Source organism: Hippoglossus stenolepis, chromosome 24, assembly GCF_022539355.2.
Source record: "Hippoglossus stenolepis isolate QCI-W04-F060 chromosome 24, HSTE1.2, whole genome shotgun sequence".
Classification (NCBI taxonomy): Eukaryota; Metazoa; Chordata; class Actinopteri; order Pleuronectiformes; family Pleuronectidae; genus Hippoglossus; species Hippoglossus stenolepis.
The window spans coordinates 6,554,395-6,569,271 of NC_061506.1; the positions used below are offsets into that span (position 1 = coordinate 6,554,395).

The 14,877-nt window shown below is 42.4% G+C and overlaps 2 protein-coding genes across 3 annotated transcripts; one reads left to right on the plus strand and one right to left on the minus strand.

Annotated features, from left to right (window-relative positions):
- Positions 1-397: 397 nt before the first annotated feature.
- Positions 398-8,250, plus strand: bzw1a (basic leucine zipper and W2 domains 1a). 2 transcript variants are annotated; one of them, XM_035150170.2, is made up of 12 exons: positions 398-549; positions 1,841-1,914; positions 2,020-2,196; positions 2,647-2,741; positions 2,845-2,910; positions 4,218-4,353; positions 4,475-4,584; positions 4,728-4,898; positions 5,595-5,741; positions 6,015-6,153; positions 6,533-6,655; positions 7,515-8,250. In XM_035150170.2, the coding sequence occupies exons 2-12, from the start codon at positions 1,851-1,853 to the stop codon at positions 7,544-7,546; spliced, it is 1,260 nt and encodes a 419-aa protein (XP_035006061.1). In that variant the 5' UTR covers positions 398-549; positions 1,841-1,850; the 3' UTR covers positions 7,547-8,250. The 2 variants fall into 2 exon arrangements, with proteins under 2 accessions (XP_035006061.1, XP_035006062.1); XM_035150171.2 differs by lacking the exons at positions 398-549; positions 1,841-1,914 and having other exon boundaries at positions 2,119-2,196; positions 2,647-2,652.
- A 423-nt stretch (positions 8,251-8,673) lies between these two features.
- Positions 8,674-12,020, minus strand: si:ch211-246m6.4 (basic helix-loop-helix transcription factor scleraxis). Its single transcript, XM_035150172.2, has 2 exons — positions 11,248-12,020; positions 8,674-10,235 (listed from the first exon to the last, which is right to left on the minus strand). Exons 1-2 carry the CDS (start codon positions 11,863-11,865, stop codon positions 10,200-10,202), a joined length of 654 nt encoding a protein of 217 aa, XP_035006063.1. The 5' UTR covers positions 11,866-12,020; the 3' UTR covers positions 8,674-10,199.
- Positions 12,021-14,877: the final 2,857 nt, after the last annotated feature.

Sequence of the window (14,877 nt, forward strand, 5' to 3'; positions counted from 1 at the left end):
GCAATGGGATTACTTATCGTAGTCAATATTACAGTATATATGCACTTTACATTGAAGGTCAAGACCTTAACATTTTTAGAGAGAGAGAGAGAGAGAGAGAGAGAGAGAGAGAGAGAGAGAGAGAGAGAGAGAGATCAGCTCTGACTAGTTATAATGAAAACAATAACAGTGTGAAGATGATATTGATTATTAATGATGGCAGCAGCAGTTCATATAATAATTAATTTATGATAAGTAGTATTGTTAATAATAATAATGATAAAAATAGTTGTTATCCTGCAGCTCTGGATATATCTATATATAGATATATCTATATGTATGTTAGAGAGAAGTCAATGCAAAGTCGTGCGTGTGCGTGTTTGCGTGCGCGTGCATGTACATATTTAATTTTTTTTTGAACTGGAAAGCCCCTTTAAAGCGCGCGTGCGCAGTGGGAGGAGCTTACGGAGATCCTGACGGAAGCTCTTTTTGTTTGGTCCGCGCAGACACTCGACACTCGCTTTGATTCCCTCCTGGTTAAACAACCGTTTTATATCTGCATTAATTTCGGTGAGTACTCGCGTCCACGCCCTTCCTCGGGCCTCTCTGCCGCCGCCACACGAACACGAACACGAACAACCTTCCACGTTGGGAAGTTAAAAAAATTATTATTGTTGCAATCACGGACGCAGCTGGAGGGCGAGTTGTGGTTTTCCTCCGGTTCGGGCAGCTAGCTTAGCATTTAGCCTCCGTGCGTCCCTTCACACGCGCGGTATCTCGGTGTTAATCCCGGTTTTGTCAATGGGCGTTTCGACACCTTTGCGGGGTTTAATGGCGGGTGGCGTCAACACGGTGGTTGTTGCGGTGTGAGCACTGGTTGAGTTACCCAAACGCGGTTAGCTACGTGGCTAGCGGGCCATGCTAACAAGGGCTAGTTCGGAGCATGGCGAGGCCCGGAGTTAGCCTATGCTAACCCGCAATTAGCTAACTGTGTATGATAGACCCCTTATTGCATTGCAGCCAGGATGTATCCATATATTTTTTAAACCTATAGTCAAATAATGTCCTGGTCCACAGTCGCACGTGTTGACGCGGTTGTAACTTGCAGCACCGGACCGGTCGCACCGGCTCCACGCCGCCTCCTGCTATTGTCTTTTGTTTGTTTTTGTCTCACTTTGCTTTTGTGTTAACATCCATTAAAACAGCTCAACGATAATTGTCGCCATTATGAAACCACAGTAGTAATAACAACAGCTTGGCTTTGGCTTTTTTATTATTTTGAATGGAATATGATGTTTTCTGCAGATTTTAAGGATTTGATTCTACAAAAAGACAAGACACCACCAATCTGTTTTTCTTGTTCCAATAGGAGTACTTTCTGGTTTTCTACATTTTATCTCATTGCAAACTGAATATATCTGGGTTTCTCACATAATGTTTTTGCCATTTTAAAAAACGTTGTATAGAGTAGATTGATTTTTATTAAAGGGAAATGTTCAGATCCAATGTTTCTGCAGATTTTAGCAAACAAAAAAAAAAGGTAGTCAGGTTTGTTCATGTGAAGAGACATTTGCCTAGTGATAGTTTTGGGATAAATATGGAGACAGCACCAGTTCGGGCAGTTGTTGGTTTGGTTTCTTTGTTTGTTTTTTCACCATTGGCTCCAAGCTTTCAACTTTTTCAAACAAAGAATAATTTATGCTGTCAAACTTCGATACTGATATGAGACATGCCAACGTCACACCCCAAACGCAGGAGATAGAAAGCACAATTAAAGGGAGCAACTCCTTCTTTTTCAGTTGCGCCTTAACGTGTCATCTGCACGGCTTGAGTAAACATTAACCATCTCTTTTCTTCTCAGGGTGCCTTTTATGAATAATCAAAAGCAGCAAAAGCCAACGCTTACCGGCCAGCGTTTCAAAACGCGGAAAAGAGGTCAGTGTTCATTGTTGCTGCATTTTGTGTTTCTCTGCTTTTGTGTGCACAAATCTTGCCTTTGTCCCTGGGGGCTGTTTTTTCAAACGTGTGTGCTCTCCACAGATGAAAAGGAGAGATTTGACCCTACTCAGTTTCAAGAAAGTATCGTACAAGGCTTGAATCATTCTGGCACTGATTTGGAAGCGGTTGCGAAGTTCCTTGATGCCACTGGCGCCAAGCTTGACTACCGCCGCTATGCAGAGACACTCTTTGACATCCTGGTGGCTGGCGGAATGCTGGGTGAGTTTCCATAGCAAACCAGTTATTCACACGTGTGCATACGATAACTGCTGTCTGTAAATGCTTAGAATAGTTTGAATAAGCAGACATGTTTCTAAGTTAGCTATAAGGGTAGTTTAAAGAGTAGTTGACCATCATTGCTGGATGCACTATGAATTTTACAGAATAAAGTGAAAGAAATTAAATGTATATCAGCTGATAAGTCAGTTTTGGTCAGTTTATTACTCCATAATATTGATATCTTTCCCAATAAAATCCATATTGGTCAGGCACTATTAAAAAGGTTAGCATTTTTGATTCGTATGACATTAGAAACAAATATTTGGGTATAAACAAGTTCCTGGAAGCACAATAACAACCATTCATATAAATGTGTTGTGTACAGGAGGGTTGAGTCCATGCATTAGCTTTTTTTTTTTTGACTTGAGCATGTTATTTTCATCCCTACAGCCCCAGGCGGGACTTTATCTGATGACATGACCCGCACTGAGTTCTGCCTCTTCACGGCACAAGAAGACCTGGAGACGATGCAAGCTTATGCTCAGGTAAAAATCTGCTACCGTTTGTACAGATCCATAGATTTTAAGAGGACATGACTTGCATGTGTAAGAGCTTTTGATTAATGTTTCTTTTCTTTGTCAAAAATAGGTTTTTAACAAACTGATCAGGCGTTACAAGTACCTGGAGAAGGGTTTCGAGGAGGAGATCAAGAAGGTGAGGTTTTCAGACTGCTCTGAAACATCATCTTTAAACTAAGCTCATAATGTGTAGTTTAGTGTGTGTTTGCACCGTCATCATGTTTATATGCAGTTGCTTTATTCCAGGTGGAGCACTAACTGTTGCTTTGTTGACAGTGCTGTTGTGCACACAAAGGAGCAGATTGAGTCATTGGCTAATTCTCAATAATCATAAAATATGATTTTTAATAAAAATAACAATAACAATATTAATTAAAATTAATAATAACAGGGCACGACTCATGCCTGTTCTTTGCTCATTGTACATGTCATTCAGGTGATATGTACTTTGAGTCCATCTGCAGATGTTGGATTAAATTTACCGAAAGACAACTGTTTGACTTTGCGCGATAACACAGTAACAAACGAGGACTCAGTGGTCCGACACAATATTACATTCAACAATAAAACTAACAATTCAATTAGTCTCTGCCCAGACATAAGCCTCTTACTTGGTGCTGGTGCGCGGTTCGTGAATGAAAGCAGGGCGGTGTCCGTTATCTCGTCCCGAGAATGAACGGCGATGAGCGGATTTCCTCAGTGGTGGGGAAACAGCGATGTCGACGAAAGGAGGGAATTCTTTCTGTTCTCCTCCGCTGCGGAGCCAGGTTCCCTTTTATTACCTGAGTCGCGTCACAGGCAGCTCTTAGGGGGGGGTCACGGGCGGCTGTAGGCCCAGTGAGAGGCCAGAGTTCGAATTCAAGCAGCGGTTTATGACTTTGGTGTTTCCAATGACATGTTATAAAGATTGTGAAGAGTCTGCAAGACAAACTTCTCTTGGGTGTGATGGAAATCTGAAAATACAGGAGGCTGGAACACCAAATTTATCTACGTGTATTTTAATAGGGACTTTCTTCAGAAAGGATCAACACAGAGAGTCACAGGGATCTTAGAGTGAAGATGGAGAACAGTCAAATGCAAGGATCTTGTATAAGAGAACTACGGCTGTTTGCCTGAGCCAGTTCAGACTGGTTCTGTAGGCGTAGTATGAGACAGAATTCAGACACAGGAATAAATGGTTCTTGGACAGTCCATAAGTAATAGAAAGGTCATACAGGTTTCAGATCGCTTCAGGTCATGAAAGTCTTACACAGGTCTGCAAAAAGTTACTCTTCAACTGTAAAATAGATTTCAACCACACTTAGTTATTTTCCACTAGACTTAGTTTTTTCCACTACATGGGAAAGTATCGCTTCACCTGTAGGGACATAAACCCTCTGAACTTTAACAACTTCTGTAACTTGCACACACAACCAAAGTATGTATCTTTTTCTGTGCCTGTAGTTGCTGCTGTTTCTGAAGGGGTTTACTGAGTCTGAGCGCAACAAACTGGCCATGCTGACTGGTATCCTGCTGGCCAACGGCAACATATCAGCCTCCATCCTGAACAGCCTCTACAACGAGAACCTCGTCAAGGAGGGTGAGGACACTTGGAGAAAACAGTGTTTGTCTTGTAAATTTCAGGGGTTTTCTTCTTCCCTGGCGAATTGTGTATATTCAGTTAAGAGTATTGTGGAAACAAACCTCTTCTCTCTTCTTAGGAGTATCTGCGGCCTTTGCCGTCAAGCTGTTTAAGTCATGGATCAACGAGAAGGACATCAACTCTGTGGCTGGCAGTCTCCGCAAAGTCGGCATGGACAACAGACTGATGGTAGGTTAACTGTTACAAATCCAAAATGGCTGTTCAAATTGTGTGCTGTATGTTAAAGTGTGGAATTAATCCCTTTTGAGGAAAACCAAAGTTGACTCACCTTATTTGTATTGATTAACTTTAAAAATATATGTGGCCCACAGGAACTCTTTCCTGCCAACAAACGGAGTTGCGAACATTTTTCTAAGTACTTCACCGACGCCGGGCTGAAGGAGCTGTCCGACTTCGCCCGAAACCAGCAATCCATTGACGCCCGCAAGGAGCTGCAGAAGGAGCTCAAGGAGATGATGTCACTTGGTGAACCTCAGAAGGAGGTGAGGCGGCTTAAGGGTCGAGATTAACCTCTAATAGTTATAGCTACAGCACTAACAGTACTGATGTGGACAATAAGAAGTCTGTTTTAAACAGCCTGATTTGTGTTGTGTCTTCAAATTATACGTAATGTCCTATTTTTGCTCTTACTTCAACAGCAAAGAATGTTTTGTTTCTCTTTAACAGACTTTTCTTGTTTCCGACTTTGCCACGTCACATAGTTCTGTGTTTGACTGACAGTCCAGCCGCTCGGGCATTAACTAGTGCACTGAATGATGGCGGTGTCTGCACAATGAGTCATGAAGTTGACAAGTTTGCAGTTTCAGTGTTAATAGAGGCCCAACAGTAATACTTTTAGTGCTTTGTTCAAGTTGGGCAACAAGAACCCAGCTGCCAAATAGTCGCTGGCTGAAAAAACCTTATTACTGAGCAACTTCGAGCTGTAAGGGACGATGAGATGAGGACCTCCTAAAGTGAGGGTTGGGAACCTCTAGCCTATAAACAAATACAGAGACATGTCATCTCTTTTTCTGCAATATTCACACCTGCATTCATTCAGACCTTGTGGGTGTAAGGCCACAGAAAGTAGAAGCAGAATGATGTGTTTTAAATAAAGGGGGAGCTAACAGTTAAGATAAGTGTGAGAAGAGTTGTTTTGCGGCGCTGACCCGTCGGTGTTTGTGTCCCTGTTGGTTTAGATAATCGTCTACACCAAGGATGAGATGAAGAAGGCCGGCATCTCTGAGCAGGCGATGATCAGCATGATCTGGACCAGTGTGATGAAATCTGTGGAGTGGAACAAGAAGGAAGAGCTGGTGACCGAACAAGCCATCAAACTATTGAAGGTACGACATAAGTTTAAACATACAACCTGAAAATGGGTTCACTGTGTAAATGTCCTGAAGTAGAGCTGTGTGCAGAAACCTGTACAAACATGTCTTGCTGCTCTGGTAGACTTTGTACTGTTTATGATATTCAAATTGTTGAAATCTGCCAGAGGAAGGAATAAGAACAAGCTCTGCATTAGTTGCAAACCTGAAGAACCTATTGGTCGAACTTAATCCTGCCGTAAATCGATCTACTTTCTTAATTCTTATCCATGTCTCGCATTCTCGCAGCAATACAGCCCTCTGCTGAAAGCCTTCACCTCCCAGGGTCTGTCTGAGCTCACCCTGCTGCTGAAGATTCAGGAGTACTGTTACGACAACATCCAATTCATGAAGGCCTTTCAAAAGATTGTGCTGCTGCTCTACAAAGGTTTGTGTCACACCCACAGAGCGACGTTCAGAATAACCTAATATGAATTATCTACTAGGTTTATGAAAAGTCTGTTCACTTTTAACACTGAGAAGTATGATGGCATTTTTCAGCATTTCTTAGATCTTAAACTGTTAAACCCCTCACGCAGCGATCCGACCACTTTGAAAGTTGTTCTGTGAACTTGTCATTAAAGTCAGATTCAGCTTCTGGTTGGTTACAGATTTCTTTAAAAAGATCTTGTCCAAACTAACCTATTTCTACATAAACTTTAAATCTGAAAAACAAGAATAGGTAACTGCATATCTCACTCATATTGTGCTTATGCTGAAGGTAATGTGTGCACAGCTTTGACACCTGTCACTTCTTCTCCTCGCAGCTGACGTATTGAGCGAAGAGGCCATACTGAAGTGGTACAGCGAAGCCCACCTTGCCAAGGGGAAGAGTGTTTTCCTCGAGCAGATGAAAAAATTTGTCGAGTGGCTGAAGAACGCCGAGGAAGGTAAATAACAGACACACACCTCCAGCTGGGGGCTGTTTCCTTTTCTTTTGTTTGTTTACCCCAACACATATTTTGACTTGTCACAGCAGGAATGACAGGCAGAGCTTTTATTAATTGTCTCATGACCTAAGTATCAGTGAGAAAGTACACACAAGATGATAGAATTCTTAATCTTCGAGTTAGACCTGTGTAGCTCAAACCGACGGTAACTCTGTGGGACTATGCGTAATATTAATTATCATGTCATCTTTGATTTAAGATGAAGATAAATGACTGACAGTCACATTTGTGTAGCTGAAACCGGAAAATTGGTCTGACGTGAATATTTATGCTGTACAACACTCTGGAGAAATTTACTTGGCTGGTCACGCAACACCATGCATGCATTAGCCAATGGCTTTTTGAATAATGGGTTGACCTTGAATTATACAGTTCCTCATAATTAAGTACCACTAACATTGTTTATATATGTAGTTTTATTGTTTGGTCTATATTTGCCATTGTCCTGTCTACCAGGCATCAAAACAGGAAGTGGTAAAGCCTCCTTTTGCTTGATTTTGCTCGGCTGCCTGGGCCTAGTGTGACATCGATGAGCACTCGACACCTTGTGCTGAAAAGTTGAAAATATTTGAACTTTGTCGTGCATCTAAAATCGGCTTGAAAAATGTGACTCGGCTTGAAAATCGCGTAACACACAGAGAAAGGTCAGTAGTCAGGAAATGGCTGTACACACAGTTGTCTGAGAAAAATGGTCAATTATTTGTTAATGAAAATAACAGCAAATTTTCTATCGAATCAAAACTTTGTTTAGTGTTTGGAAATTTCGATTAACTGTGTTTTTCTCCTGTTTTCTCTCCAGAGTCTGAATCGGAGGAAGAGGAGGCCGACTAAGACCTCCTTCGCCAGATGAGCCTTTTCTTTTTCTTTTCCGCCCCCCCCCCCCAAGTAGCAGAAGGAGCAGTAGAATGTCTTTTCCCTTCTTTCTCTTCTACCTCCTGTTACTTCTTTATCCCCAAACACACTCGTGCACCCTTCCACCACTCGATGACATCTAACGGTTATTTAAGCAAAATATGAACGTGCTCAGTCCTTACTTGTAACCTGGTGTCGTGGCTGACAGTGGAAGTGGAAAACTAAGGATTCTCCCCTCTTTATTATTATCTCGGTATTATTGTTGTAATGCCTTCTGTAATTTGGATACAAAACATTCCACGGGATCTCGGTGGCCGCAGCTCGTACTAATCTAAACTAGAATTTGGTAAAAATTCAAGTTTGCCTTTTTGCCATGCGACTACGGGGCAGAGAAAGTGTTGATGTGACTCAGCCGAAGTTTTTTTCCCCCCCTTTTAATTTTTACGCTTTATTTTGCCCCAAACAAGTTTTTGGCTCTCCTGTTTGGTCTGAAACTTCACCTTCTTTTTGGACTTTTGGGTAAACCTGTCCCACGTGTCGAGGTCATTCTGGTCAGTCCGTCAGACGACGCGCACCCCTTGTGAGACGCCTCGCCAGATAACTGATAATTATTGGTTTCTACTTTCTTTAATCTGATATAAACCAATTTGACTTTTTTATGAAATAAAGATTATTGAAATGCTTATTGTGTTTTGAAATTGTTTTTATATAGAAAATTGGCAATAACTATAACTACAAAGCCTTTATGAAACTGGGATTTCACTTTTTATAAAATATAATGTATTACATTTTAGGCGTGAAGTGTTTGTAGCCTCTAAGTAGTGACTAGAAATTTCTTGAATAATCTGATACCACACTTAAAATGTGCTGGCTTCTCCAAATGTCATTCGAAACCCACTGACGTCTGTACTAAGTAAAACCAAAAACATTTGTTAAAACGAGTATTCCAACTTCAGCTATCGCAAAGTAAGTGTGTAAAATCTATGGAGTATATTCCAGGTTTGGCCATTTCTGGCTGTTGACTTGGATTGGATTCCAATACACTGGTTAGTGGACATAAACCTCACCTAAAAAGCGTTTGTATCCACTGAATGAGGCAGACCGTAAATTATTTTCACGTTTATTGTACAAAAATACATTTCTCTTCAAGCAGCTTATCAGTATTTGTGATGTGCAAAGGACACAATCGTCAGGTATTCAAGTACATTTTTATACAGTCGTGTTACACATTAGATTTAGAGGTAGGCCTTCATATTCAAAAACCGGTCTGAGGTAGCGTGCAACATTTCCCTGGGATAGTTTTCATCCACATTTGCTGTATAATTGTAAAAAGGATTATGTTGATATATTTTCCCCAAAAAGTGCAAAAGGCACCCAAATGTACTTTGCATGCCAGGACATCCCACATGTTCATGTGCGCACAAAAACATCCAGTCAAAGTGATACAGAAATTGTGCAACAATGCAAAAGTAAACATTTTACCACACTGCAAATATATTGAGCTCAATATTTCATCTTGAATTCAGGCCAAAACAAAATTTTAGATCGAGTTAAAGTTCTATTGATACTTTATACAGATTCTGAGGTTCAACTTTTCCTCGAAAAATTATATTTTTAGCACATCATTTTTAAATTGAAGATTTTTCTTCAGTCTTATTTCAGTTTTTGCCACCATAGCAAGTTTGCCCTCTGCAGGTAAAAAGGAAAACTGATCTGTCTCATGCCTACACATGAAAACAACCTCCTGATGGAGACACCTTATTCCTCTTTTATTGTCATTTTCAGGATGTGATTATTTTATTTATAAAGTGACTGAAAAGAGAATTAAGGTCCCATCAGACAAGACTGATCGGACAAGAAATAATAGTGGAATCTATAAGGGCACCTTTTTTTTTGTGAAACAGTTTACCTAAAATATCTATTTTGAATATGTCAAATACCCCTGATAAAAGACGAATAAACTAAATTTATCCCAGTTATTTTAGATGAATTAAAAATTAACTTGTTTCATGGTGTGTTGTAAGAATCTCTGCGTCGTAGTTGCGGCCTGACCGGGCAGTAAACACATCTGCAGAGGTAGCACTTTTCTGATTCCTGAGAGGTTCATATGTTGCATGTTATTATGCAGAGATGGCCTGAAGTTCCAACTCTTCACCACTAGTGGCGATAGATGAGTTAGTGCTTCTTTAAGAGGGCCCCCTGCGTAAATTGCGATATTTCAGACAGCACTTGAAGGCAGCGTCAACTCAACTGACAGCAACCGCTGTCAGTAGCAGCTTTTTACTGTCCTTCATGTGACTGTAGGCGACAAGGTAGTTTTTTTTAGGAGTCGGACATGGAGGGGGTTAGTACCATTTTGGGACCAAAATAACCCCTCTCCCCATCAGGTGCAGCTTTACACACTGGCTCAAGTTACAGCTCAACCAAAACATAAAGGTTCCAGAAGCACACCAACGTGAACAGAAAGTGCTTTTTCAGTGTTAGTCGTGTCTGTGGTTTTCTAGTCTAATCCAAAAATAAACATATTATTTATATATGTACAGAGTCCTACAGGTGCGTTTCTACGCCACGTGTCTACATGTAAACAAACATCACGATGAGCTGCTCCTCGTCTGTCCGCAGCCGCTTGGCTTCACACAGCTGCTGAGTGCTTCCCTCCATCTCTGAGCTGTGGAAGGAAAGAAACAAAACACTTTAAATTTTGTGACTTGTAACCTACCAATGCCAATATCACCTCAATTTAACATTTAAATGTTTTCGGAATCATCACAGTTACACTTAAGTGAATATTCAAACTTTTGAAACGAGGCAGTTAAAAAAACGACTGCACTTAGATTTGAACAAATGTCTGGTTGACTTTTGTAAGAAAAACATGAAATTATACCTCATCCGATTATCAAATTGATATTTACAGAAAATTACAATTTGCTAACTTCATAAGATGAATCAAATTTGTCCAGCCTGCGAAAAAACATGTAAATTGTGGCTGATGTGAGAGTGAAAATACAGTTTAACAAGCAAAGAATATGAAAAGATCTTTCACCCAGTATTGTTTTAATTTTGTTATATTCATCAATATTTTTAAGTACTTACACTTCTATTATTTCACTAAGCAAACACTTTCATAAGTATAAATGTGTATTGGTTTGGTATGTTATATTTTACTGATCTAAGGACCCCCCATGAGCTAACTCCTAAATAAGTAAACTGTATAAAGAAAACAAACAACGAAATTATCACTATTTCTAACCATAGATTTTATTTTGGGGGGTGATCCAGACTTGTATCCTTAAAAAAACATTGAGTTTAGGTTCAACTGATGACCCAGGCTGCAAAACACAAAGCCCTGAACGCACCACAGCGTGTTTTCATTTTGTGTTGTCAATCACTGGAGCAACAGGTGCCACCTCAGTGAATCCAAATCATGTTTGAACCACATCTCCTCAAGCATTTAAAATCGCATTTCCAATATAAAGACAATGTAGCATCCTTGGGTTTACTATTAGCACACTTTTCCTGGATGTTGTGACTTTGGAACACATAGTTTTACGCACGGCCTTTCTGTTCTGTTCATGCGTAAAACAACTTTTACGCACGACCTTTCTGTTCTGTTAATGCGTAGGAATCACCCCCCGAGTAGTTCTGTGGCGCAGGAGAGTTTGTGCTGAATGTTCACTCACCAGTTTCCTCTGGTTGCTGAGGCAGAAAGTGCAGATAGGGCGCAGGGAGGACGCACTGAGCGCGGCGGTGCCGTGCAGGATGCTCTGGTAGCGGAGGCAGGGCTGTCCGTCCAAACAGTCCTCCCCCAGCAGCAGCACGTTAGCCAGGTGGGAGATGTAGCTGGAGGCCAGACGCAGCGTCTCGATCTTGGAGAGCTTCCTGTCGGCGGGCTCGGTGGGAATGAGCGTCCGCAGCGCGGAGAAGGCCGTGTTCACGCTGTGCGTCCTGTCCCGCTCCCGCGCGTTGGCCGCCTGCCTTTGCTTGCTCCCTCCGGGCAGACTCGTTTCCCCGCCGTCTCTTCCACCTCCACTGCTGCTGCGCCTCCGCCTCCTCCTCCACCTCGGTGAACCTCCACCGGCCGCTCCCGCGTTCCCCTCAGCCTCCCCCGGCTCCCTGCGCGGGCTGCAGCCGCCGGTGGACTTCCCGTCGGAGCTGTCGCTGCTGCTGTCCAGGTCGTCCAGGTCGGAGGTGAAGCCGTCGGGCTGCGCGCTGGGCTCGCTGCCGGTGGACTTCATCCTGGCGCTGCTCTGGTCGGACTGGAGCTGCTGGGCTCGTGCGGGCGGGCGGCGGCTGCACATCACTTTATCCTGAGGGTGAAAATAGCACCCGGGGCCGAGCAGGTGCCGCCGATCCGGTGACCGAGGGGGCTTGAGCCGGCCGGCCCCCGGTGGGTCGACATACCAGCAGTAATGAATGACGGCTGCTTTCTAGGTCGCCAGCCCACTGCAGAAGAGGGAAGACAGGTGGAGCCTGAGGGGGGCACCTGTTGTGGCCTGGAGGACACAGAATTAGGCTCGATCGACGTGGGGCTCCCCGCAGGGCCGATATCATTCATTTCACATCAAAACCAATAATATTTTTTTAATGAAAGATGTCAAATTGTAACTTTTTGTGATGGTGGCAAAGAGCCTGTAAGAAAGCAGATTGTTATAAAATACAGAAAAGAGAATGAAATTCAATAAAAGCCAAAACTATTCCATTTATTAAGACAACAAATACTTATTTAGGCCTATAAGTAGTATGTTCTCCTGAATACAGCAGTTTGATTAAGATGGATTTGATATTTCACTGACTTGGGATCGGTCATAGGAATCAGGTCCATTCAGTTCGAGGGTAATGCTGAACTGAGATCAGTTAAAACGAGTTAGAAGCCATTACAAGCCAGCGTTTATCTCCAATATTCAACTGGGATAACAAAATAATATTTAAAATATGAAGAATTCCAGTTTGGCTGAATTATTTCAGCGGCAGCTCTTCTGGTTCAGTAAAACTGGGGGATCATGGGTAATATCCACTGATTAGTTGTGTTTCAGTCAGATCTTTGTTTCACAGCATAAAAATCACTTAATAGCTTGGACATGGAGCCCCACAGAACTATTCACCACATGTGGCTGCAGGGGGCGCTGTTGCTCAGTGAAAGTTTCATAGTGTTGCTTTAAAGAAAATAAAACAACTCAAGAAGAACAAGGGATTTATTTAATAAGACCCTGATTGACTGCACATAAATCATTATTTTAGGTTGAGGAGACTTTTGTTGTCATCTACTTATCAAGGACACAAATCCATTTTCTGGACCTAATCTAAACTGGACCAAGTCTTAGACGAGTGGGACATCTTCCTCATTCAAAACCACTTTGATTATCTGCTGATGAACTTGATGGACACACTGTGGGTCAATGGTGACCAGTGTTTGCGTGTTGACCTCCAGACTGAGGGTCACCCCGTGGCCTTGGCTGTCCGCTCTGAGCTTCCATTGAGTGATCAGTCCAGGTGTACCCACCCGTCCCGTCCCGCTCTGTCTGTGCCCATCATGATGGACACATACAATCCCCACCCCCTCCTCTACCTTGCCCAGTGCCATCTTTGGGAGTGGATATAAATATCTGCGAGGGGACGGTGCCTTGTGTGTGTGTGAGCTGCTCACAGCAACCTTCAAGTCGTGTTGACAGTTTCATTCAAATCACGATAGAAACGTGGCTTTAATTCAAATTTGTTTACATTTTCTTGTTAATAAGTTTGGTAGTATATCAACATTTCATACTTTAAGTCCAGTATTTGTATGTACTTGGTATAAGTAGCGCCACCAGAGGGCAGTAAAACCATAATGATAATTTCTTAGGTTTGTGTTTTTTCTTTTCTGCAAAATATTGAACTGTGGGAGAGTCATGTCTTCATCCAGTAACTTAGCAACGCAAACTGAAGATGAGACGCAATTGCTTGAGGTCAAAGGTCACCTACCTGCAGGATTATTCTTAATCAAAGGGCCAAGAATTATTTTTTTAGCAGAAATATTACAGATACGTTTTTAAAATATCATTTAGGACAAGAACCATACAAGGTGATACAAGTGACAAACAAAAGTTGAGGGAGGACCAAGCTTGTTGCTCCTGCGGCGCTAACAATGCGTCCAGCTTCATCCTAATCTGTTACAAAAAAAAGTCAAATGGCTCTTTAGTTCTCGGCCGAGCGGAGGCAGGAGTCAGTGGGAGGCTGAGTGGGACCCTAATTGGCGCGGAGCTAATGCGGCCTCAGTTAATCCCTTAATCCTCATTTCCTTGCAGCCCCTGTTGCCTTGACCCTCTGGCCATGAACTTGTCTGGCTCCTGCAGCAAAGTCAAATGCCCCTCCGCCGCTGCTGCTGCCGATAAACAGCAAGTCCCAGAAAGTCAAAAGGAGGCTCGAGCAAACTAAAAACATGTTACGGTGTCCCGAAAAGATTAGGAACAGCTGTCTGATATCGGAAAATACAGATGTTATTAGCGCTTTTGAACATTCTGCTATTGCCTTGTAATCTTTTATGAAATCTATGCTTTTCAGGTGATCTAACACAGCGTCCCTGATGTGACCCTGCTGGAGGTCGTTAGCTCTATGAACCGCCATTAACAAGGGATTATGGGTATAAGGAGACGGATGCAGTTCTTCAAACCATGTGTAGAAACAAAAGGTAAAGGTACCACATTCTTATCACTGCTACGTATATATGGTCTGTATTTATATTGTACTTTTATTGCATAGTCTTGATGAACACCCAAAGCATTCACCCACACACATGTGCATACATCAATCATACACCGCTGGCACAGGCAGGAATCGAACCGCCAACTGTAAACGGTTAGCGGACGACCCGCTTTAGCTCCTGAGCCACAGCCGATGTGTTTTGGTTGTCTCAGTCGGGAAATCTCTCCATCACAGTGTCAAAATCCCTTGACACTTCCCTTCATCCCCTAAACTGGGCGTCTTGATTGATGAGCATCTATACTTATCTGTCTGAGTTGCACGTGTCTCCCAGTGGCGCCGCTTTACGTCACAGCACAGATCAGACCATACCTGACTGAGTTGGCCCGACTCCTCCTCCTGACTTCTACATATAACATTCCTCAGTCTGTGGTAGGGGTCGGTTAAGGTAAGGGAAAACACAAACTGGTGAATCTGCACTTGGGTGTATCCTTTTATATTTTTGTTTTCACTCGCTGACTTTGACGATTCCTCGGAGACGTTCATTACGGTTAATTCATAAGAGCCCTCCCTATTCTGTATTGAGAATTTATTGATTACCCATTGCAGGAAGCTATACCCTCAATATCTTCAAA

Bases quoted from the DNA above. Each gene is read 5' to 3' on its own strand.
- bzw1a (XM_035150170.2), top strand. From the start codon at position 1,851: ATGAATAATCAAAAGCAGCAAAAGCCAACGCTTACCGGCCAGCGTTTC. The intron at 6,154-6,532 runs GTTTGTGTCACA...TTCTCCTCGCAG, and splicing joins TGTGCTGCTGCTCTACAAAG to CTGACGTATTGAGCGAAGAG. The intron at 6,656-7,514 runs GTAAATAACAGA...TTTTCTCTCCAG, and splicing joins GCTGAAGAACGCCGAGGAAG to AGTCTGAATCGGAGGAAGAG.
- si:ch211-246m6.4 (XM_035150172.2), bottom strand. From the start codon at position 11,865: ATGTGCAGCCGCCGCCCGCCCGCACGAGCCCAGCAGCTCCAGTCCGAC. The intron at 10,236-11,247 runs GTGAGTGAACAT...TTCCTTCCACAG, and splicing joins TCAGCAACCAGAGGAAACTG to CTCAGAGATGGAGGGAAGCA.